Genomic DNA, 27546 nt, shown 5'->3' with positions numbered 1-27546 from the left:
TAGATGGATGGATTTCAGATCAAGGAAAACACGTAGACTTTGTTAATTCTTGGCAAGAAAGGAAGATCATGGCGGTAAAGTTTATTCGTCTTGACTTTTTCCGCTTCTATGGCTTTCAATTTCCAAACACTTTTGCTGAGCAGGGGTTAACGCATCTGTTAGAACAAAAAGGCTGCATTTATCCTGATCTGATAAGAGTCTTCTACTTCAACTTGCGCTATCGAGATGGGATAATATCTACTAAGGTCAAGGGAGTACGCATCATTTTAGATGATGACATATGGACCAATGTTGCTCAACTTCCCATCTGGGATGATGCTGTCAAAGTCCACTTAGGACTTGAAGATTTCAACAGGATGATGACTTTTCAATCCTTCCTACGTATCCTGAACGACAAACAAATAGAAGGCAATTACTGGTTGGAGGTTTTAAAGTTGAAGAAAGGATGATCCACTACTTGATTGTCTGGATTTTATGTCCTAGAGCAACCAACCATGCTCAATGCTCTGAGCAGGATTTACTTCTATTGTACGGGATTCTAAATCACATACACATCGACTGGCCTGCTCTCATTGCTGACACAATGGTAAAAGCCAAGAAATCCCATTCATATCAACTTCCCTATGCTCTTCTTATCTCTAGGATTTTAGAATTCAAAGGTGTACCTGTTGAAGGAGAACTAGTTCAAAATATTGAAGCTGTGGGATCAGAAATTGGAGATACAACCTTTCGTCAAATGGGATTCATTACTAGAGGAAGAGTCCTTATTCACAAAGATGATGATCATCCTGATGTAGATGAAGATGATGACATGGATACTCATATGGCTGACCCAGTAAGTGCTGCTGCTCCGTCTGATGCTGGACCATCCAACATACCCTCCTCTTCCTCCACTTCTATGGAAGAACATTTTGCAAGGTTATCTAAACAATTGGAGGATATGAGTCTTGCACAAAAGACTCACTTTGAGGAGATTTATGAGTGGCAACGATCTGTTGATGAATACATGGTTGATCAATTTCTTGATCTTGATGTTCGTCTATCTAACATCGAGAATCATCTCAACATTCAACCTCCCGAGAGATCTCCTAGTCCTGAGTTTTAGATATAGGTTCTATGTTAGACTGTTTTGTTGTTTACTTGCCATTTCATCTATGTTATAATTCTGTCTGTTATGTGTCTTCTTATAATGTAATCTTTATTTTCATAAATAAAATGATCTCTTGATTATATGCATCCTTTGATTAATTGAGGGGGAGATCATATTTAGGGGGAGCCTTTAACATCCGATCTTTTTGCTTCTGATCAAAAAGGGGGAGAAGAATAATACAAGGGGAGAAGTAAAAATTATTACAGGTATTGCTAACCTTGTTGTTGTTTGTTAGCTTGTATGTTTTGCAGGTAAGCCAAACTTGCTTTTAAAATTGAATTTTTGATCATCATCAAAAAGGGGGAGATTGTTACCAATAAGGAGTATTGGTAAATCTTGAAGAAATTTGTTTTGATGATGCTACAAGAAGTTTTAGTTGCAGAAGATATTAGAATTAGTTAAAAGCAATTTGTAGAAATTAAATGTAGTAGGAAATTCTTGTAAACCTTGTAAACTTGCATTTTTAACTACAATAATCGATTATGATTAAGCAATAATCGATTATCACAAGTCATACTTGAATAATCGATTATCACTTCATATAATCGATTATCACATTTTTGAAAACCTATAACGGACTTGAATAATCGATTATCACTTACAATAATCGATTATTCATGGCAGTTGGGAGCTGACCTTTGGCACTCAGTGTACTTGGCTATATATTTTGTTTTGGAGAAATTAGAAAGTAACGTTTTTGAACTGAGAAAGCTTAGAACACTGTGTGTCAGAGGAACGTTCTTAGAAAGCTTTTTGTTCATTGTTCCCTTGCTTGGTCTTGTGAAAGGAGAGGCTTGCGTATCGTGTGTGTCGATAGTCGGAGCAGACTCTCTTCAAGTTAGCAAGGTGCTCTGCCTGGTCTTGTGAAAGGAGAAGCTTGTGAATCGTTGGTCGATTGCTGAAGCGGTTCTCTTCAAGTTGGTAGAGTGGTTCTCTTCAAGTTGGTAGAGTGGTTCTATTCATTTTATTCTTGTTTATTATCTTGTAATCTGTTAAACAATTGTTTAGTGAAAAAGGTTAATCACTATTTATAGTGATTAACGACTGGACGTAGAATCTTTTGATTCGAACCAGGATAAAAATTCTGAGTTGATCTTCTTATTCCCTACACTCATTTTATTTTACGTATATCAACTGTTTGATTAATTTTCTGAAAGAAAATTATTTTTACTAAAAGGACCAAATTAAGTTTAATTGTGATCGAATACGCTTTCCGCTCTCTGAGTGTTAATTCCGCTGCGCTATACTCTTCGAAAAATACCCCCTCCGATACCATCATCCACTACGCCTTCTTCATTTACCTGCATGAGAAAAACCTAGAAGCAAACCAATTATCACGAAGTTCACCATATCCGTCATGAAGGAGAAACCCTATTCTCGCGTGACGACACTGGAGAAAACTTTTCCCCAATCTGCATATGCAAATCTGAAACCCTAATTTTTGGGTGAAGAAAGGGGTTGCCACATGTCAAGCCCTCATTGGTGCGACCATCCTTAGTCAATTTTGGTCCTAGTCACGTCAACCCATAACTGCCATGTAATTCACTAATAGGTGACGTGTCGTTAACGATTTATACGTCCTCAGCCAAAATGACCAAATTGAACATAAATTACGATATAAGTGACTACATTAAACATTAAAAAAAATGAGTTCCACATCGAACAAAGTTAACGAAAATAGGACCAAAAGTGGTATTAAGCCAATAAAATATACTATCAATTATTTAAAAAGGTTGTTAGTATGATTTTAGAGTCACCTATGTTAGAAATTAAAATATTTTAGGTTTAATTGTAGTTTTGACTATTACGTTTTTTTGTCTATTTTTTTACAATTTTAGTCCCTTATTTTTTTATTTGTAATTTTATTTGATTTTCTATTTTAAAAACATGGATTATTATCACATAATAAGTTTGAAAAATAAAACTAAAAAAAGGAAATATATGTAAGAACTAAAAAAAATAGTGTTTTAAAATTAGTAACGTGTTTAAAATAATGAGATTAAATTATTTTAATAATAAAAGTTTAAAGTATTAATATAATTTTTTAAACGAGTTTCATTATGTTAAAATCATATCATCTCTCTAAACTCCTTTTCTTTAGTGCTTTTTCCTTCTCTCTATAGTTTTTAACCATTTTCTGTTGAAAAATCGGAGGTTTCTAGGGTGATCTTTAAGGTGAACACTCCACTTCTATCCTATTTCTATAAAATAGTAAGTTGGTTTTCTGCTCTTTTCTTAGTTTGTACGTTTTTCTATGCATATGGACGATCTTAGTTTGCGTGTGGTGCTTTGAGCTTTTTTAAGAGTCTTTTTTGATTAGTGGTTCTAATGATATATTTTGATCGTGTTTGAGTTGTTCTTAGGGACAAATGTCATTTTTTGTGCATCAAGGGGTGCTTATAAGGTTTTAAAGTTGTTTTGTCGTCTCTCAAGTAAGAGAAACTAATTGCCTTGTTTTAAAGTTATAGATGTTTTGAGAATTATAATTTGCATGTTTGGTTGGTTTAAGAATGGTTGATTACTGCGTTGATTGTTTTAAATGTTGTTTGCTGAATTGATTGAGTTGAGTTGAATTGGAGAAATGAGAATATGATCAATTGAGTAATTTACTATTTGCCCTAACATTAAAACTTATTTTTGACCAAAGTACTGAATAAGGAATATCAATTTGATCATTTGAGTATATTCCTTGTGCTAATATTTGATAAGTCGTTAAGCGGTGGCAAGATGGTGTTGAACATCATTTCATTAGACAGGTTTGGGATCATTTTAGCTTCAAACCACTAAGCGTCAATCTTGTACTGCTAGCCCTCATAAATGTTAATGCTTTGGCATTGAGCGGTAGTAGGGCATCACTAAACATTTCACTGCCAGCAATTTTGGTTGTAGGCAAAGATGTGTCGTTGAGCGCGACGTTTTGCAAAAAGAATGGTGATGCGTGTTAGGACTATTGCTAAACGCCACCTTTTTCTGGCGTTGTGCACCAGAGTTATGGCTGAGGGCTACGAAAGGTTTGACTCTAAGCATCACTTTTGAGTGTTAGTGTGTATATTATATTTTTCTTACGTTGTGATCGTTTGAGATATATTTGTAATGTAATTTATGTATGTTTGAGAGTGTTATGATGTTCTATTATGTGATGACATGATTGAGAATATGTTTAGAAATGTTGTTGAGAGAATTTCAAGGAGATGTTATGTGTGGTGTAATGAATAATGTATGCATTGACATAAAGGGAGTCAGAAATGAGGTATCATGAACTCTAATGATTATTCACACTCAAACATACTAGAATGCGTTATGTGGTGAGAGTCATAGGAGGTCCTAGTTTATCGACAATGTTTGGTCCTAAGCATGAAGGGGACTAACCTTGTAGATGGTATGGTAATAACTCCTTTGTTATGACCCTGTAGAGCATAGATACCTCTACAAGTTCACACCTACGTTGAAGCCTTATGTTAAAGGCATGTATCCGGATAATTGAGTTTAGTGTCACTATGGGTGTGAATGTATGAATTTGTTGTATGTTAAACATGTTTAGTTGATAAATTAATATATCATGATTATTTTAGATCAAATCTTTTGCATATTAACTTACCCCTTTCTTTTGTGGTTGTTTGTCTTTGTATTCTTTGTTTGCAATTATCACCTTAATGGTGTGAGTAGATAAGAAATTAGCAACGAATCTAGTGCAAGATAGGAGCAATGTTGAAGTATAGAGTTAGGATGTTTTTGGCATGTTCATGTTATCTTTTGCAACACCTTGTTACACTTTTGAACAAGTTTAACTATATATTTTAGCTATATGGGATCTTTATTTATATATATTTTTGGTATTATAGTTATATTTAAGATAATTGTAATAACATTATGTGTGTATATATATATTTATGTATGTATGCTTTGCATATTATTAAAGTGAGATGTTGCAAAATATAGAGATTTTTTGTCTATAATGTCCGAATATAATTGAGTTTAGTGTTATTATGGGTGTGATCTAGTATAGGATAGGAGTGATGCTGAAGTATAGAGTTAGGATGTTTTAGACATGTTCATGTTATCTTTTGCAATACCTTGTTACACTTTTGAATGAGTATAACTATATTTTTTAGCTATTTGAGATCTTTATTTATATTATTTTTGGTATTATAGTTATATTTAAGATAACTGTAATATTATATTTTTATATATATATATATATATATATATATATATATATATATATATATATTGCATATTATTAAAATGTTACAAAATATAGAGAATTTTTTTTGTTAGAATAATTTTCTATCAAATATTAACTTAACTTTATTCCTCCAATGCATTATTAAAGAAAGACATTGATAAAGAGGCTGAAAAGTATAATTATTTCTTTTACCTTCTTTGAATATTTTTATTTATTAGTTTCCTTATGACATTTTAATGAATTAAAATATGTACTAATTTAATTTTCAAGTTATCATACTAAACATTAATTGAGTAAAAGTGAACATTTTCAAAACTAAAAATAAAGCAAAGTTTACTATAAATTAAAAACTCATGAGTTTTTATCATTAGAGTTTATCAACATGACTTCTAAGTATAGCATTGGTTTTCATAAAAAAAAAGTTATACTATATACTATGTTTTATAATTAAAAAGTAAATACATAAAAGTACAGGGAAAAGAAAATATTGGTCCTATGTAGTGAGACCTCATTAAGCAATGCCATGGATATAGTTTGTGGTATTGGACTCCATCACTTTTTGAATAAGATGCACTCCAATGCTTTTCTCATTCTCCTGTAGTATTTGAAATCAATCAAAATCATTATTTACTTTCTTTAATTCAAAAGATTAGACATGAAAAAAAAACAAATTCTTTTATATTGTATATTATCTAAATATTCAGATTTGCAATGTCTTATAAGTTAAATTTTAAATCTAACTTAATTTTACTAAACTAATTTGTAAAATAAAATTTGCTAAACTTATTTTGTTTTTAGTTGACGTGACTCTCCTATTGATATATGTATATTTATTAAGTGAAACAATTAATAGATAATCAAATAAAAATTTAATAATAGTAGTATATCAAACTTAATAAATAATAAATTTTAAATTAATTTAATTTTACAAAAACTAACGTTTAAGAAATTAAAAAAAAAAGTGATTAGGAGGGTGAAGGTTACCAATGAAGTAGAAATAATTGGAAGAAGGATGAGAAGTTCTTGTAAGTACTCTTCTTCCTCTTTTAGGGTTGTGGTTAGTTCTGTAATTTGATAAAGAATTCTTTCAACCTGCTGAAATGAATAACACAAGTTCTATAATTAATTATCCAATACTTTTTTTAATTATCTTTTATTTCTTGAATAAAAAATAAGGCAATGATAATGAAAGAAAAGAAAAAGGTGTATATATATATACCTTTGTGTGGTATTTTGTGATCAATGGTTCAAAATCCTCCATTACTGTAATGGCTGCATTCAGTGCATCAGAGATGGATTCTGTGTCTACCTGTCAAGAAAATCAAATAGGAAGAAAATTTTAAGCTTCAATATACGACCAAAATTGTTCTAAATATTAGAAAATAATTACACACATAATTAAACATTTATTAGTGTCTTTTAAACTGGTATATATGATAATGAACATTACCTTAAGGTAGGTTAAAGGGATTATGTTGGAGAATGCTGACAATTTTCTTGTCAATTTGGCAACTGATTCTTGATTTCTTCTCTCTAATTGAGCCCATTCACTTAGAAGATAGAGTTGTCCATTCAGAATTTTATAAAGCTTCATCACATCTTTCACCTTTCGCAGTTCAACTCTCTTTTCTGTTCTTATCTTTCTCAGTTTAACAATTCCAGCCCATACGGCAAACAATTGTATCTGAAATAATACGATGAAATGTATGCTATAAATTCACCTTATCTCTTCGGAATTTTTAATACATTTTTCTATAGACTTGTAAGATAACTTTGTATCTATTTATATGTTATAACTGATATATAAAGAAATACATAAAGAACGTACCTCGACCATAGTCTTGACATTAGCCATGGCAACGTTAGCTCTGGCATTGATAAACCTCCATTGCAAAAGCCTATTATGCAAAACCCTAAACTGATGGTACTCTTCCTCTTGCATCGGTGACACTTTCTTTTGCTTGAAGTACTTCAAAACTTTATTAACACTGCCACCAACACCACTGCTAACACTGAGGGATGTTTTCGGCTGTGGTTGAGGCCATATCGGAGATCCCAATGACCATCTTCCTGGGGAAAGCGCCCATGCCGAAGGAGATTTTACTGATGATGAGGTCCTCTTTGAAGCTCCAACGTTATTATTATTATCAGGGCTAACACCTCGTTGCAAGATTTTGCCAAAGCTGTCATCTTTATTTTTCTTGTCTTGAACCCTAGTATTTGTTTGCTTGTTTCGAATGGATCTAGGGTTTAGGTTCATGTTCCCTTCATCCTTGTTGGTTGTTCTTGTTCTCGATGTCGACTTCGAACGTTGTATACTAGTGATGCTGAATCTTTCACTAGAGCTCAACCTACCAGAACTTCTCTCCGGAGTAGTTATAGCTGCGGCGGCAGAGCCATTGCCGCTTCGACTTCGGACCAGCCGAGGTGATGGTGCCACCACCGTGAGGTGGTTGCGGCAAGAAGAACCGTGGAAAGGTTTGTCCATTGAAGAATTAGTGCGTATGGTTTGCTACGAATATCATTCAATATATATATATATATATATATATATATATATATATATATATAGAGAGAGAGAGAGAGAGAGAGAGAGAGAGAGAGAGAGAGAGAGGTTAATTAGAAGTTGCAAGCACGTTAAGTAGGAAGAACGTTGAATACGTAGATGTCTCCACGCCATGCAAAAATGTTTGCACGTATATTATGGAAGTTCAAATGTCTTTTAATATATAGTCTTTTTTAATCTATAATACTTTGTATATATAGGCTGTTGAAATGTGATAAAGGATATATAATTCATGAATAAGCGATCATTAGTTTGTTTGTTTAATAGAATCAAAAGCATTTTTTTTTCAGAACTTTTAAAATAAACTATATGGCTTGAGTCGTGTGGATGGGTAGTAATATTTTTATTCGACCTATACGTGTTTGACTTTGTAAAAAAAAATATTTGTTTCCTTCAAAAGTTTGTGGTCAGAAATGAGTGATTACACAATAATGGTGTTCATGATCCTCACATTTTTCTATGTAAATACTGTCTAAAAACAACAGTGTTAGAGGGAAAAAAATTAAGTGCATAAAAAAATAATATTGTGTAGTTCTCGGCCTCTCCTTATAAACCCGCCAAACATTCTTGGCAATTTCTTCCTGAATTTCTTCTTATGCGTAAATGTTTATATTTGTGAAGTTAAAAAATGTAAAATTTTATATTTGAAATGTACAATTTTCTTTTTATAATATTCGATCTACAATACCAAAGATTTTGTATACAATCGAAAATAAAAAAATTGTATTGCGATGCAATCTAAAATATATTTTTAATTTTATATTTTCATATTTTAAATTATATATTTCAAAATAAAAAATATATGAAGGCGGTTAAAATGACCATCAGAGGTACTCTTTTTTCACTCTTTATATTAAAAGTGATGCAAATATAAGGCCACTGGGCCAAGTCCATGTCATCCATTTCTCTCTTCTTTCTTCTTCTAGTTTTCTCCTCTCTTTTTTCTCCCTTTTCCAATTTGCATATTCTCTTTTCTCTCTCTAAGTCATTCATCCTTTTTATTTCTTCTCTTTTTGATGATTATAATTTTAATTCTTATTGTTTTTTTATAAGATATTGCTAGTTAGAGGTAGTTGCATACAAAAAAAAACTTTTATCTAAATAGTTTCTAATTTAAAATAAGATTTTTTTATTCTATAAGTTCTATGATATTTATAATTAAGCTCAAATTAATTCACCTTTTTATCAATTTTGTATTATTGAAAATACTAAATTTTCGATGAAAACTTATAAAAAAATAAAATATTTCAATAAGACGCAATTATCAAGGAAAATTACCGACAAATTTTGATATTTTATTTTGTGGTTAGTGAGTTAGATAATTATAAATCAATTATTCGTCAATAAATTTGTCAGTAAGGTTGTCGTGGTTGCTTATTAATAGAAGTCAACTGTCAATTTTTAAGTGTTCCATTGACCACGGGGCTTTGGTTCCTGTGCATTGTTAGTAGGAACAGAAGAGCCAGACGCAATAACATCCCAAATTTCACAATCAATAGATTCAATAAATATTTGCATTCTTACCTTCCAGAATGCATAGTTCTCACCTGTGAATAGTGGGGGTCTATTGATTGATGCACCCTCTGCAAAGGTTTGATGTGATCCTGCCATTTGAATGACTATCAAAGCAAGCTCTGATACCAATTGTTAGAATCGCTGCAACGGAATTATTAGCGTGGAACAAACCAAGAGGGGGGTGAATTGGTTATATACTTTTATTGTGCCTTTTATTATTTTTCTCTTAATTTTTCTTACTGGGCGAATGATTAAATATAAATGACAGAGTAAGGGAAAGAGAAAAATTACACAGGTGATTTTATCCTGGTTCAGATCACTAGGATCCTACGTTCAGTCGCTTATCTCAAACAAGATAAACCTTTTTCACTAACACAAAACACTTACAAATATTAGTCACAAAGAAAAACAATTTGTAAGAGTTTAGAAATACCACCTCTCTTGAAACCACAAGAGATGAACTTACACTTCCTTTGAATCTTCACAAAGGATGACCACCTCCTTCGAATGCTTCACGAAGGATGATTCTCTTCCAGGCACTTCCTCGGACACACCAAGGATGAACAAGCTATTCCTCTGTCACCGCAGTAGCACTTCAGGACTTTGCAAACAAGAGTTTCCTTAGCTTCAACAATCTCACAGAGTTCTCAAAGAGTTCAGAGATCTTTTGCACAAGGGAAGAGTTATTTTTGAGATAAAGAGTGAGCCATTTTATAGACTCAGCCTAATACCCTTCCATTCTTCGAAAACGGGCCATCTAACGCATTTAATCGATTAACATAAATATTAATCGATTAATAATGAGTACAACGGCTAGTTTTTCAAATCTGAAACCCCCAACGGCTAGTGTTAATTGATTATTCTCAAGAATAATCGATTAACTAAATAAATCAAATATAAATTACAAGAATCAACCCTAATACATATTTGAGCACTATTACATCAACTTTGATTATTATAAAAGCTTTATAAAATACAGAGATCTTCAATTTGTCTTTATGGATCTTGACTTGTGCAAATCTGTTCATCATCAAAACTTCATCTTTGATTTTTGCTAACATCTGCGAGAGCAATCGTAAAAGGACTTGTAAGCGATCTATTTGATTGCAAATTCTAAAGAGAATTCAAAGACTTAACGCTTAACTCAGTGGGGTTAAACAGTAGCTAGACATGTTTGTATAATGGAAACCAAGAGTGGATGAAGCTCAAGTAGACAATGTATCGAGAAGATACCAAGAGTGTCTGGGGATACTAAGAGGTGAAGAATATTGCACGACCAAAAGTGGGTGAAACTCGGTTCTGATCAGAGTAACAAGAGTTACTTGGATTGACTAGGTGATATCAGGAGTGGTGAGAACACTCAGTTGTAATCTTATTGAAGATTACAATGGAACCCTCTAAGATGTCTTAGAGAAGAATTAGACATAGCTCGGTGAAGTGAACCAATATAAAAATACATGTGTGTTTATTATTTCAATTCTGCTAAACATTTTTCTCACCAACCCTATAGTTGCGTATTATCTTAACCGCTATAAAAGCTCTTGTCACCAAAATTATTCGTATTAAGAGCTAGCTTTATCAAAACACTATAGCAAATTTGATTAAACGATTTAAAAAGTATATATTATTTGTTTGAGAACTTATAATTTGAACAGAAGTTTCAAGTCAAGCGTTTAATAACTCATAAATCCTTTATTGCTTGACAAGGTTGTTAAACTATCTCCTTTGCAAAAAAATTTCCTATAACACTATTCAAGCTCCCCCCCCCCCCCCCCCCCCCCCCTCCCCCCTCTTCCCTCTATTAGTGTTTTCCAGGTACTTTAGATTCATCATATTTTCAACATAGCCATGATTTTGGTGATGTTATGAATGATTCTCCTATAGGATTCATGAACTTATCAGTTTCAAAACATAGGCTTAAAATGATGCATTTTATGATATAAGAAAAGAACAAAAGACAAAAAATAACTAGAAGAACAACTCATCAAGCATATCATCCATGATATAAAACTAGAATTGATGAATGCAGCAAGTGCCCAACAACATTATTTTGCTTGGGATTGTTTGAAAAGCTTTCATGACCACTAAAAGATCTAAAACACCAACCATGCTTATTACAACAAGCTTATGAAATCCAATTGACACCCCAAAAAGTCAATCAACAATTAAATATAGATCTACATTAGTAAAAAAATAAAAAGGAGATATCACATGAAATTGCTATTACAAATCATGACCAAGAACAAAGAGTGTCCAAAACATGGTTCCCTAAGTAGCCTAGTAGAGAGATCAAACTATCCAATTATTAAGATAAGTTGCAGCAACAGCTAACCCAAAAACCACAATGACATCCCTCACTACATAACTCATGTACTTCCAAGGGTCCTTCAGCAACCAATGTTTGAGAATGGTAGCTCTAATATCTGCCAATTTGAAAGGTGGTGATGCACTAGGGTCAAATTCAGGTAGTTCCTCTCCAACCTTATTAATGTCATTGACACTTTGGTAATGATGAATTGGTGCTTAGGGTTTTGATTTGGGAGGAATTTTTAGGATTTTGATTAACACCATTGACATTTGTCGTGGGTCGTGACCTTATGAGTGGTAGCTTTATTGTCTGGTATAGATTATAGTGGTTCGCACAACTGTCATCTGCATCTCCATCATCACCATTATGGCTCTACAACAGATATGGAAAGGTAATGATTATTGTTTGGACTAGGAATCAGAAGGGGAAATGGAAGAAAGGTAATCAAAAGGGGAATTAGAAAGGGGAAATGAAAGAAAAGGAATGGGATGAAGGGAGTGACAAAATTTGGGAAACTGGCACTCAGGAATATCTGTGATTTTCGAACTTGTGGAAAAAAGTTTAAGTGTAAAATTTTAGGAGGGGACAAATTAAAAAAAATGTAGGAAGGAAAGTGAAAAATGTATTATAATTTGGATACGTTTTAATCATTTTCAAAAAAGAATTTAAACCTCATTATTGTCATTTAGAGAATCCACCATAATCATCCTAAATCATGCTAATTTGTGGGGGGGTTTTCATAACTTCCACAAAATAACTCCCACTAAATAACAATTTTTTTATAGTACTAGCATATTAGTTGAAGAGCTTTTTGGGCGCTTGTTTGGAAATTCTTCAAGCGATAAGTTTCTTTTTTTCATTTGTTGTGGTTGATCTTTGCATGGTTTTCTTAGGTAGAAGTAGTACTAAAATTTTTACACCTTGCCTATGTATAAAGCATGAAACTTGAATTGCACATATGTGTTTCTTCTTGTGTTGAGTTCTTCTTTTGCTATTTGATTGATAGCAAAACTCCAAAAACATATTTCATGTTGTTTAGTTGCAAATCAAAAGATTTTGTTTACTTTTCTTCATGTCATAATAGTTACTTGCATGTTTTAATACTTTCATGCTAAGAACTCATGATTTGGGCTCTTAACAATCAAGATTGGGGAAAGTAAGACCATGAATGTATCTAAGATTCATAGAGTACCCTCTTTTCCTATGAGTTTAGTGTCTAAGATTGTTCTAGTTTGAAATAGAAAAGTAAATTGCATTTTAACAATGAAAACTCCTAAAAATGAAAGAATTGAGCATTTTAAACCCAATAAGAATGACATATAAATCAAGTTCATAGTGTGTACTTGATTAAATGTTTTCTCCTTGTTCAAAATAAATTCAGTAGTTTGTCTCTTTAAATTTTTAGTATATTATCAACTACTAAAAGATGATGTAAATCTCCATGTCCATAAACATTTCTCTATAGATGACTATTTCTCCTTGCAATATTCATCATGTGCATTGCACCATTGTTATCACTCAACAACTTCAACCTTTTTTCCATCACAAAACCCTCTCCTGTAGCATACCACAACTCCTTTACTGCAACATAACTCATCTCCTTATGTATCCCTAATATCTCAAAATAATTCCATCTATTTGGATCATAAGACCATGTACTTGTTTCCCCACTATATTCAATTGTCCCACTACTAACTACCCACCATGATGGACCACCACTTCAAAAAAGTCCTTCATCATCTCATCCTATATAGAAATATATAACATGTACCCTGCCAAATATCCATGTCCACAAAAAGAACCCATATTATAACTCATACCTCTACAACAGTCAAACGCTATTTTGGATGGAGAACCATAATCGACAAACAAAGAAACACAATGTGGGCCTTATCAACAAATAGAATGCATAAACAATGCAAACAAAAAGAAACACAGACAAACATAAAAAAAAAGGTAAGTTAATATACCAAAAAGGCAAATCATACAACATTTAAAAACATATTAACACAAATAGTATTCATATCAATAAATCCTAAGACATGTAATCATTCATACTAAACTGGATCATCTAGATACATGTATTAATATCAGACTCTGACAAGTTGTGTAATTGTGGTTGCCTCTACGTCTCTACAGACGCATTGCATATGAGTTTCATCTTACCATCCACAAGGTTAGTCCGTTAACACCTTTGACCAAAGTAAAACCCGTAGACTAGGACTTTCTGCTCCTCTAATCACATACCTCATCCTTCTTTACTTGAGATTGGGTGGTTATTACAACATGAAGATAACTCCCAATATGGAATACATACATCAATACATACATTATTGAAACACCACCATAGAATCTCCCTAAGAAGTCCATAGAATTATGCCAACACATATACCATACTCATCATCATCACATTTCATACATGAATAAACACCATGCATAGTTAGACATACAATAAGTACATTGTAATTTTACTTCAAACAACCATGGTAATCCACTTCAAACAAATCAAAGAATTAGAAAATCTTAAAAATACACATTAACGCTCAGTCCAAGACCTCTCGCAAAAGAGAGCCCTTAGCGACAGTCATGGCGCTTAGCACCAAACCTTTTGCAGAAGGTTTGTAGTTAGTGACAGTCCTAGCGTTTAGCGACATTCTTCTCGCAAAATGTCTCGTCCAGTGATGTCATTTTTTCGCTCAGTGATATAAAACTAAATGGTTTCAAACATGTAGTGAAAAGTGGTGCTCAACGATGCCTTATCACCGCTCAACGCCAAACCATTCAAAAAATGGTTGCCCAACGGTAAAAATGGATGCTTAGTGGTCTGGAAAAAATTGTTTCTAGACTTGCACAACCAAGCTTGTGCCAGTCAACGTCAGATAAGAAAACAACCACTCAAATCTATGATTTGGGGAAACAAGGACCTGTTCAGATGATCAAATTGGTATTCATGACTTAGTGTTTGGATCGAAAACAGGTTTTAGTGTCAGAGTACATACCAACTTGCTCAAATGGTCAGATTATCAGTTCCTCAGCTCAATATCAATTCAAACAAATTATAAGAAATATACAACAAAGGAAACACATATAAATTAGTAGCAATTCAACCAGTAATTCAATCAATCTCAGACAAATACAATATGCAATTTCATAGTCTTCAACCATCTAAAATTCTAAAGTAAGGTAATTAGCTTCCTTTATTTTGAGAATGACCAAACAACTTTAGAAATCCTCCAACAGCTCCAAAGCTCAAGAAACTCAATATGTTCCTACGAACAATAAAAACACGATCAGGTACACCATTAGGACCATTAATCAACACAGAGTCTTATAGAAGACTCAGACCTGTTAAGATATCGGCAAGTGTACCGAATCATATCAAGTAATAATAAATGGTAAGACAAAGTATCGTTTCCCAAGAGACTTACGGCACTAGACTATCATGCAATTACTTAACTAATTAAGACTTTGAAAAGCAAATGTTGGGGTTTTGAATGCAAAACAAGAAAGTAAACATGAATGCAAATTTGATCAATATAAGAAAACACAAAGATGAATGGATGATATTGAAAATATGAGATGAATATGTTGTTGGGGGTTTAAATTTCACTTAGTTTACTCTCATGCATATATGAATTCATCTTCTTCATTAATGTTAATATCACTTTTTAAATTACTTAAAACCCGATGTCTCGACGAAGAAAGCCTATCCTTAATTACTAGATCACAATGTCTTGTATCACTAGTAATTAATTTCGCATTACGATTAGAAGCTTAAGATAACCAAAACTCGTATCCCTATGTCTAGACAATACTGCTTTTGGGAGAAAATTCTCCAGAACTAGGTTTCCCCGTATGTGTCCATATCACGAAAACCAATGATCATGTCATGAATGAGTTAAACATAACAAGCATAGAGCAAAGAAGAATAACCCTAACAATTAATGAAAGAAGCATAAATAAATTGGAATCAATTCAAATACATGAGAGTTCACAAGGTTACATCATCCCCCAATAACAATATGAATTTATTTCCCCTTGTCATGGAGAAACTAGATGAATAATGGAATGAGAATGAAAGATAAACCCTAAAAATTGAAGAGGAGAGCTTCCGCATCCATTTCTGCCTCCAGAGATATGGAGAAAATCTGAGTTTTTGTCAATTCTGTCAAAGAATACTCTCTCTAGGTCGAGCAAATCCTTAAATAAGGATGAATTGGATCATGGGCCAATGTTGACACCGCTCAACGCCCCAACTTAGGGCGCCCATGCGAGCTTGCAAGAGGATGGCGCTCAGCGCCCCAGACAGGGCGCCTAAGCGTGAAACGTTACAGGAAGATTGGCGCTCAGCGCCCCATAAAGGGCACTTAGGCGTGACTACGAGGCTCCTGCGCTAAGGGCCCTAGAGGAGGACACCCAAGCATCCTGCGACCTCTAGCAGTCTTCTCTTCTGGTGCTCTTTCTGTCCTTTCTGAGTTCTAACTTCTTGACATTTAACTCCTCTTTCAATTCATCCTAGTTTCCTACAAAATCAAGGGAATTTAGTGATAAAATCTTCAAATATAACCTCAATTCTCTTATTCATCAAAATAAACTAAAAACAAGAGAACAAACAAATTTCTAAGTTAAAAAAGGTTCATTTGTTATCAAAATTTACTCTTAAATAACGATGAAATCAACCGTTATCAAGACCCCACATGCAAGCTTAAAACGTTTGCATACACAGAAAAACACAAAACCAAAGGAAAAGAGTAGAGTCCAACTTACTCTTTTGTAGAAAATATTTAGATGAAAATGGAAAGCTCACCTCAAGGATCACCGTAATAGTCTCTACTCTTCAAGCTGACGCCAAGAAGGAAAACCTTGTGAGAGAAATCAGATAATTCTAGAAAAGTTATTTCTAAAGAGAATATATTTTAAAATAATGAAATTAGTTCATAACAAAATTATTTATATTAAAACATTTTAATATTAAAAAAGTTGAGTCTCACTATTTTTAAATCACTACAACTTCTAAAATGTTATTTTCTAGATTTTTACAATAAATATAAATATATTTAAAATTATAGTTAGTTTTTATCATTATTTATTTTTAAAATGACTAAATTTAAAAAAAAACACTTAAAACGTAAAATTAAAATAATATGAGTATAAAAGAAGGAATTATATATATATATATATATATATATATATATATATATATATATATATATATATGTATGTATATAATTAATGATAATGGTTAGTGCTATAACAAATAACTGAATTCGTACATATTTATTATCTTACAAGTGGCTATAAACTAGTGACGAAATTTTCTTCGTAGGTGCCCCATTTTGCACCCAAAAATGCCCACATAGCACATTTAACACATGTTAGAATACAAAGCTAGAATTCGGATTTTAGAGAATGTGAATTTAGACATGTGTGTTTGACTTTTTGTATAGGAAAAACAAAGAATTTTGATTTTTGAAAAATCGAATTACGGTCACATTGTTTAAATTAAAAAGAAAAATTAAAGAAATTGATTAATTATAAAATCTAATATTTTACAAATATTTTTTGTAATATTTTGAGTATTTAAATAAATATATAATTATAATAAATATTAAGACTTTGTTTTCTATGTTTTAAATACAGTAAAATTATTAATTTAATTTATGGTAAAACTTCAAAATTTAAATTTGGACTTAAATTAATGATTAAATGATCTTATAAATAAATAAAATTGTAGCTTATATAAAATTTGGAATAATGTATACATATTTGAGAAATTGATTTTTTTTTGTTATATTTTATTTATATAACTAATTGATATAAGGTATATACTAATGTTAATTTTAATAGATAATTTAAAATTCAATGAATCGATTTAAATGAACGAGATAAGGTTTAAGATGTATTTTGCAACTTATTGATGATAAAATATAGGGTTAAATATGTTTTTAGTCCCTAAACTATTGGTCGTTTCTGGTTTTCGTCCCTGTTTCAAAGTAAGGTACAATTTGGTCCTCATTCTTTTCGAAAACGTTCGTTTTAGTCCTCAAAAACTAAACACTGTTTAAAAATTTGGTCCTCATTTAGCAACAAATGAGGACTAAAACCAAAATTCCGAGGACTAAAACGAACGTTTCGAAAAGAATGAGGATCAAATTATACCTTACTTTGAAAGAGGGACGAAAATCAGAAACGGCCAATAGTTTAGGGACTAAAAACATATTTAACCCTAAAATATACGTATTTTGTCTTAATATTAATTATATTTTATAATTTATTTGTATTAAAATTACTATTTCACAAAATAATATTTTTCATTAATTCATCTTCAATGTTTAATTACATAAAACATTTATATACAAAATTAATTTAAATAATTAGTTATACTTATATAATTTAATTTTTCAACAAAAAAAAATACCAACAAAAAAATTGAAAATCTCATTTTTATAACAATGATACCGAAACAATTTAATGGATATATACTTCAAGTTATTTTTTTTTAACAAAATTGAAATTTAATATTTATGTTTTCATTATCATTTTAATGATAATAAAATAAATTTTACAAAGGTTAGATCAAATCTGAAAAAATAAATCATTTCCATTTTTCATTCTCAATATAATTAATCATAATTGAATAACTTAATAAACTATTAATATTTAATAAAAAATTCATTTTAAAATGTTATATTTAACGTGAAATTATTATAAAAACACCTATGTCATTGATTTAAATTTATTTATTAATTTTTTAAAAAAATATTAAACTTGATATATATATATATATATATATATATATATATATATATATTGTATAGATTATGAATATAAAGATTAATTTAATTTCTCAAATATGTATATATTTTTCTAGATTTATATAATTAAGTTAATAATTTTATTTAACTATAAATTTATTTAAATTTCTAATTTTTGTTATGAATTAAATTTATGGAAGATTGTATTTAATATGTAAAACAAATAATGTTGATGATAAAACCAAATCATGAACTCGAAGGTAAATAAAGATTTAAGATAATAAAAAAAAACAAAATTACAAATTTTTTATACTAATTTGATTTTTTTCAAATATATATGACTTGAGTCAGACAACTTGTGTTAGTCTTTTTCCTATTGACAACAAAAAATAAAAAACACTTACTGAAGCACTTCTTAAAAAACTGCGTACATTAGGTAAATAAAAAGAATTAGGGAAATGATACTTTAACAACAAGATTTGACAACATTTTGACACGGGACAGGTATCAAAATGTTATTGGTCCAGTTGGAAAATGGTTTCAGAATTTTTAATGACGTGGAAAGAGAGTTCAGTCGCAGAGAGGTTTGAAATTTGAGGGTTTCATTTTCAGTTTTGGCAATTTGAATTTGGGGCATTGGTAGAGAGAGAAGAGAAGCTTGAGAGAGAGCGGGAACCCTAGAGTGAGAGTATCGGCAGAGTTCGTCTTCCTCCGACCAGCCACGAGTGCCGCCGGAGTTCGTGTTCCTCCGACCAGCCACGAGTGTCGCCGAAGTCCGTCTTCCTCCGACCAGCCACGAGTGTCGTCGTTCTGCCCGAAGGTTCCGCCATTTCGAAGCACCGTTCAATGCCGAAACCACCATTGACATGGGTTTTAAAGCTTCCCGTCGTTTGTTTCGCTACAACCTCCGTTTGGAAGCACTGTCGTAGGTGAAAACCACCATTGAAGACGAAAAAACATAGTTTGTAAGTTTCCGTGGTTCGTTTTGATTTTCTTTTCTTGTTGTTGTTCGGTGATTTTCACTTATTTTAAATATTTGAATTTTTTTATCATTTCGGGATTGTTGTATTTTTTGGGAGCAAGTTATGAACAAGTGAACTAAATATTGAAATGCATAAGTAAATTTTTTTATTTCTAATAAATTTGTTAGTATTTTCTTTATGTTGTTTACATATGATAATGTGTTTGTAGGTATCAGATAGAAGAAGCAAAAATTCGAACTTGAGTAAGCCTCTAAAGTGCTAAAGCAGAGGCCAGATCAAGAAAGCTCGAGGTATTTAATTGTCATTAATAAACTATATTTTTGTGTAAATTTGTGTAGTTTCTTGCTATTGTATCTTTGAGGACCATATTGTTTAATTCATTTGCCTGTTCTGTTGCTTTAGAGCAACCTTCAATGAAGTGTTGCGGTCCTTTGTTTGTCGGAGTGTCATTGTTCACGTGTTTGTTGTAGCGTTTTCTGTCTCAGCCACCTAGAAGCGTTCGTCTTCATTGAAGTGTGGTCGGACTGTCGTCGTTGATGTTGGTCGGACTATCATTGGTGAAGGCAACTTTGTAGGCGCCGCCTTTACGCGTCAAGGAACCATCGAAGTTGGAAACCGCCATTGGAGGTGTTTTTTGAAGGTTGGCTCTGTTCTTTTGGGTAATGCATTTTTTTGTTCGGTGTTTAAATTATTTTGGGCATTTATGGATTGTTGTATTATTTGAGTGTTTTTCCTCGTATGGTTTAGTGTGACATGAAGGTGTATAGAACATTTAATGGTTGATGCAGTTTTTTGTTGGAAAGTAGGAATTCATTGGGTTTGTGGTTGATATTGGGTTATGTAGACTATGGTTTTGTATTATGTTTGGTTTTTTGAGTTGTTGTTGGGTTAATTTTACTATGGTTTTGTATTATGTTTGGTTTTTTGAGTTGTTGTTGGGTTAATTTTACTATGGTTTTGTATTATGTTTGGTTTGGCAGTGATGGATCACATTTTAAAAATGATAATGTTTTGGAGCTTTTATTGAAATTGTGCATTTTATTGATATGTTGTGCATTTTTTTCTTTGCAGGAGGAACTATAACAGGTTAGGGAGAAATATGTTTGTGATTAGATTTTGGATGTGCACAATGTGCGGAGAGATGAAGTGTTGTAGGATTTAGGCATTGAGTAGATGTTGTTGAATAGGGATTTTTGCAACTTTATTAATGGTTTGTTTAGAACTTTTTCGATATGTATTAATGAGGACTGAATGTACAAATTTGTTGTTAAAAATGTTGAAAGAAAATGAGTGGTTACATTTATTGTTCATGAAATTTGAAGATCAAAATGATCAATGTTTTAAATGTTTGTATTGTAATCCCTAGTAAATTTGGATGTGAATATTTATGAAATCTTTTATGCACAGGTTTTATGTAGAAAAAAATGATAAAAATAAATTGGGTTAAGTGTCAATGAATGCATTAACATGAGTTGGATGTCCATTAAGTTTGAAGAATAAACCTTTGCCTGAAATAATAATTGATTCCACATCAATTTTAAGTTGCAAAAATGATTAGATATAAATTAGGCACTCCAAAATGAGCGTCATCTTCATAGTTCACCTCCCTGTGCAAAATCTTTGCCTGAAGTACCCACTTATTTTTCCTTCGCTACCATTGTTGTTTCTGCACCATGAGTTTTAATAAATATTGTTCCTTGGCCATGCAACTCTACATAAATGGTATAGTAATTGGTTCCACATCAGTTTTAAGTTGAAAAGATTATTAGAAATGAATTAGGCACTCCAAAGTGAGTGTCATCTTCAGAGTTGATCTCCTTGTGCAAAATATTTGTCAGAAGTACCCACTTATTTTGCCTTTGCTACCATTGTTGTTTTTGCACCATGAGTTTTAATAAATATTGTTCCTTGGTCATGAAACTCTATATAAATGGCATAATAATTTGTTTTGCATCAGTTTTAAGTTGAAAAGATTATTAGAAATAAATTAGGCACTCCAAAGTGAGTGTCATCTTCGTAGTTGATCTCTTTGTTCAAAATCTTTGCCTAAAGTACCCACTTATTTTGTCTTCGCTACCATTGTTGTTTCTGCAGCATGAGTTTTAATAAATATTGTTCCTTGGCCATGCAACTCTACATAAATGGTATAGTAATAGGTTCCACATCAGTTTTAAGTTGAAAAGATGATTAGAAATGAATTAGGCACTCCAAAGTGAGTGTCATCTTCAGAGTCGATCTCCTTATGCAAAATCTTTGCCTGAAGTACCCACTTATTTTGCCTTTGCTACCATTGTTGTTTCTACAACATGAGTTTTACTAAATATTGTTCCTTGGCCATGCAACTCTACATAAATGGTATAGTAATTGGTTCCACATCAGTTTTAAGTTGAAAAGATTATTACAAATGAATTAGGCACTCCAAAGTGAGTGTCATCTTCGTAGTTGACCTCCTTGTACAAAATTTTTCCCTGAAGTACCCACTTATTTTGTCTTTGCTACCATTATTGTTTCTACAGCATGAGTTTCAATAAATATTGTTCCTTGGCCATGCAACTCTACATAAATGGTATAGTAATTGGTTCCACATCAGTTTTAAGTTGAAAAGATGATTAGAAATGAATTAGGCACTCCAAAGTGAGTGTCATCTTCAGAGTTGATCTCCTTGTGCAAAATCTTTGCCTAAAGTACCCACTTATTTTGCCTTTGCTACCATTGTTGTTTTTGCAGCATGAGTTTCAATAAATATTGTTCCTTGGCCATGCAACTCTATATAAAGGGCATAGTAATTTATTTTGCATCAGTTTTAAGTTGAAAAGATGATTAGAAATGAATTAGGCACTCCAAAGTGAGTGTGATCTTCGTAGTTGATCTCTTTGTGCAAAATCTTTGCTTGAAGTACCCACTTATTTTGTCTTCGCTACCATTGTTGTTTCTGCAGCATGAGTTTTAATAAATATTGTTCCTTGGCCATGCAACTCTACATAAATGGTATAGTAATTGGTTCCACATAAGTTTTAAGTTGAAAAGATGATTAGAAATTAATTAGGCACTCCAAAGTCAGTGTCATCTTCAGAGTCGATCTCCTTGTGCAAAATCTTTGCCTGAAGTACCCACTTATGTTGCCTTTGCTACCATTGTTGTTTCTGCAGCATGAGTTTTAATAAATATTGTTCCTTGGCCATGCAACTCTACATAAATGGTATAGTAATTTGTTCCACATCAGTTTTAAGTTGAAAAGATTATTAGAAATGAATTAGGCACTCCAAAGTGAGTGTCATCTTCGTAGTTAACCTCCTTGTACAAAATTTTTCCCTGAAGTACCCACTTATTTTGTCTTTGCTACCATTATTGTTTCTGCAGCATGAGTTTCAATAAATATTGTTCTTTGGCCATGCAACTCTACATAAATGGTATAGTAATTGGTTCCACATCAGTTTTAAGTTGAAAAGATGATTAGAAATGAATTAGGCACTCCAAAGTGAGTGTCATCTTCAGAGTTGATCTCCTTGTGCAAAATCTTTGCCTAAAGTACCCACTTATTTTGCCTTTGCTACCGTTGTTGTTTTTGCAGCATGAGTTTTAATAAATATTGTTCCTTGGCCATGCAACTCTGTATAAATGGCATAGGAATTTGTTCTGCATCATTTTTAAGTTGAAAAAAATGATTAGAAATGAATTAGGCACTCCAAAGTGAGTGTCATCTTCGTAGTTGACCTCCTTGTACAAAATCTTTGCTTGAAGTACCCAATTATTTTGCCTTTGCTACCTTTGTTGTTTTTGCACCATGAGTTTTACTAAATATTGTTCCTTGGTCATGCAACGATGTTGTATCACGAATAATTTAATCCAATTTAATGCCTTTGTAATCAATTGCGCTCTTCAAAAATGAAGTACCAAATCGACAATCTATTCATTTAAACAACCATTCTCTAAGATCAACAAAACATGTTTCAAATCCACCATCCGGACAAAAGTTCAAATAAGTATGTATCATGTTCATACAGACGTCATTTCAACAGCCTTGTTCTATCATCAACAATAACATACACCTTAAGTCACATTATGACCTTCATAATATTTTACCAATGTTTTCAAAATCAACTAAATTTTTCAACAGGATACCAAACATCATCATATTAACTAACATGTACACTTCCTATTCTACAACAATTTTTTGAACTACTCATTTTTTTCTTCTACCATCTACAGTAAATGGAGTTCTTTTTGCATGACTCTTAATCTGTCTTCGTGGTTCAGCCTTCATACGATGGTACATTGTGCTTTGACAAGGATCTTCACTTCCCCAAAACGGTTCCTCCATAAAATCTTCACCCTTATCTTCATTTTTTGCTTCAACCAACTTTCTTAAATCATGAATACTACTTTGCATGTCCGAAATAACCCGTGTTTGTTCTTCTACAACACGAATTAATTTCTCTTTAACTCCTTTATTTTGTTTGTTAAATGGAACACCATATTTCTAAACAACGTCTGTCACCATACCATAACAAAGCTCTTCTTTGGACACATCAACATCAACAACAACCTGCAATGTCATTAACAAATTTCATTACATAAAACACCAAATATAAAATACATGGCACCAACACATTCATCAAATCACCAACAACTCACCGATGTCTTAGCCAAAGCACTTCTGATGAACTTCTCCCGATATTGATATCAATCCAATTCAACAACTTTGGGAATTTTGTTACCCGGATGTTGTACGTTGAGTTTGATGTCACAAAATGGTGACAAAACCAAATTTGCAAGTTTAAATTCATACAACATTCACATAAAAAATGATAAAAAAAACAATAACAAATCATTGTCTTTCATTAACAATTACATAACAAACATCTACATGCAACAGGTAAGCACATCCTTGAACATGAAAATGGCTTCTGCTTGTTTCATTCTTCATTGTTGTTGAAGCAGTAGACCAACTTCCAACAAATACCTTTTGCAATATTGGATAAATCTTCAACTTTGAGCACTATTGATGAAATTTGACCTTTGCAAACATGACTTTTAAAATATTTAATGAGTGAAGCAATCACCTTGTATAGAGTAGGAAGAACACGGGATCGTCGAGGTCCTGTAGTTGCCAATATCGTGCATGTAACAGCAGTAGATAAAGTTTGCTCATGTGCTTCTTCATTAATCCATGTAACAACAGCTGATAAAGTTTAGGAGGAGTGGAATTAAACTCATTTGGTTTAGGATTCAACAATTACGGCTATTACAACTATGGCTTAAGGTACCTTTTTCATACTACTTATATTATGGTAGTAGTACATCTATGGCTTAGAATATCATTTTCATACTAGTTATTTATTAATTAAACACTTTTTATAGTATTTTTTTCTCTTCATCCTTTTTTATTATCCATTAATTTTATATCACATTCCTTTTTTCTGCCTATTTCTTTTATTGTGCAAGAAACTGTACAAATTTGTTACACAAAGTATAGTTTATCAATGACAATGAAATACCTCGAGCTTTCTTGACCTGGCCTCTGCTTTAGCACTTTGGAGGTTTACTCAAGCTCAGATTTTTGCTTCTTCTATATGATACCTACACACACATTATCAGATGTAAACAACATAAAGATAATATTAACAAATTTATTAGAAATCACAAATTTACTTATGCATTGCAATATTCAGTTCACTTGTTTATAATTTGGAAAATGGTTTACAAAGAATGTGTTAGAGATACAATATACTGAAAGGTTGTGTGTGTTACCTTAAACAACACTTGGTCTTCTGCTCTTCTTCCCAAGAAGCACATATGCAGTCAGAATCAGCTTTGTGGCTCCCATTGTGCCTTGAACTTTTTTATATTTCCTTTTCTTCCTCTTCACTTGAGCTTCAATTTGAAGTGAATATATATACATTTTAATTATAAAGTATTTCAAACCAAATAAGCACAATATAATCCGAATGCAAAATGCATACTTGTATGGTCATCCATAAACATCAACTATTAATAGTTTCAATACATGCTTATCTACAACATACCGAGTAGCTCATATGGTATGATTCACTACTTACTCAACATGTTCTTATGTCCTAATTTATTATGTTAATGACAGGGTGCTTTATTACCTTAAAATTTAGGATTGAAGAGAATGGCCAAATCAACAATTTTAAGATCATATGTAGTTTTTATTTATGAATAAGAAAATTTATGATACACATCAGACATAACAAGCAAGAAATTTATTGCTATAATTGATATAAAATGGATATATACCAATGAATATTTCCTTCTCCAAGAACTCATAAGTGTATTTTACTACTTGGCGAGAATCTTCATCAACATTTCCTATAAAGTATGTTTCAATTAGATCACCTGCATAACAAGTAAAAGTATTTCGCGTGTAAAATTTTTGTAACTTTGCACCCAAAAAATACAACAATCCCGAAATGATAAAAAAATTCAAATATTTAAAATAAGTGAAAATCACCGAACAACAACAAGAAAAGAAAATCAAAACGAACCACGGAAACTTACAAACTATGTTTTTTCGTCTTCAATGGTGGTTTTCACCTACGACAGTGCTTCCAAACGGAGGTTGTAGCGAAACAAACGACGAGAAGCTTTAAAACCCATGTCAATGGTGGTTTCGGCGTTGAACGATGCTTCGAAATGGCGGAACCTTCGGGCAGAACGACGACACTCGTGGCTGGTCGGAGGAAGACGGACTCCGGCGGCACTCGTGGCTGGTCAGAGGAACACGAACTCCGGCGGCACTCGTGGCTAGTCGGAGGAAGACGGACTCCGCCGACACTCTCACTCTAGGGTTCCCGCTCTCTCTCAAGCTTCTCTTCTCTCTCTACCAATGCCCCAAATTCAAATTGCCAAAACTGAAAATGAAACCCTCAAATTTCAAACCTCTTTGCGACTGAACTCTCTTTCCACGTCATTAAAAATTCTGAAACCATTTTCCAACTGGACCAATAGCATTTTGACACCTGTCCCGTGTCAAAATGTTGTCAAATCTTGTTGTTAAAGTATCATTTCCCAAAGAATTAATTACCTATCATACACACATCAAAACACCAGGGCAAAGATTTAGGTTGTGTTTCTTTGAATGGATTGTGTATCGTATAAAATATTGAACGAATAGTAAATAAAAAGGGTCGATCAATATATCTGTTATTGGTCAATATGGTCAAATGATTTTGACCATAATTGGGTCTACAATGCTAATAAGCTGCTTCAAATGATAATTGAGCCAACACTTAAGTGGTTGTTGGGCCAATGATCCAGTAATTAATAAAATAAAATAATATATATATATATATATATATATATAATAATTATTTATTATTATTAATTCATTATTTTTTTATATTAACATATTTACCAAATCATTCACAAATTCTCATAAATCTCTCTTTTATTTACTTGCAAATTCTTTAAAAAATACAACATAAACTTTATATTTAATTCACCCGTTTAACTTTTTTTAAAATTCATTTTTACGAAAGAAACATAACCTTACAAATTAGATAATAAGATAGGAAGAAATATCACTTGACATGTGATAGATTTATAATCAATGAGAAAAAAAGCTTCACTGCTTAATTTTTATAATTATTAACCGATATAATAGATTATTATATTCTTATTGTAACACAAAACATTTTGAACCATGACAATTGATTATTCATTATTCATGATCGAATATCAACGAAAACTTAACACCAAATTGAGATAATCAATTATTTCTTATTCCTAATAGATTAACATAATTGATTTTCATGTTAAAAAAAACAAATTTCAAATGTAAAAATACTCGTGATTATCTTAAAGATTAAAGCATGTTTTACATTTTAATTATACTCGGATAATGAACAATAGGGATCGAAGTTACTATAACAAAAATTGCATGTATTATCAAAATTATCATTAAATTAACATATCATACTGTCATGCTTTACTAACAAAATATTAATCTTAGTTTTATTTGAGAATTTATTTCAATTCTTAACATATAAAAATATTTGTAAAACAATAATATGTTTTAGTTAATTAATTCCATATTATTATTTAAAAGAATCATAATTTG

General features: G+C 31.9%; 1 protein-coding gene across 1 annotated transcript; it reads right to left on the bottom strand.

The window, feature by feature from the left end:
* Positions 1-5736: 5736 nt before the first annotated feature.
* Positions 5737-7824, bottom strand: QWRF7 (QWRF motif protein (DUF566)). The gene is made up of 5 exons (XM_047326653.1): positions 7165-7824; positions 6787-7020; positions 6556-6645; positions 6321-6431; positions 5737-5931 (listed from the first exon to the last, which is right to left on the bottom strand). Exons 1-5 carry the CDS (start codon positions 7822-7824, stop codon positions 5848-5850), a joined length of 1179 nt encoding a protein of 392 aa, XP_047182609.1. The 3' UTR covers positions 5737-5847.
* Positions 7825-27546: the final 19722 nt, after the last annotated feature.

The sequence above is a fragment of the Vigna umbellata genome, chromosome 3 (assembly GCF_029865625.1).
Source record: "Vigna umbellata cultivar VRB3 chromosome 3, Vumbellata_1.0, whole genome shotgun sequence".
NCBI classification, from domain to species: domain Eukaryota; kingdom Viridiplantae; phylum Streptophyta; class Magnoliopsida; order Fabales; family Fabaceae; genus Vigna; species Vigna umbellata.
The sequence above is the reverse complement of the archived record's forward strand: the minus strand, read 5'-3'. Positions and strand labels throughout refer to the sequence as shown.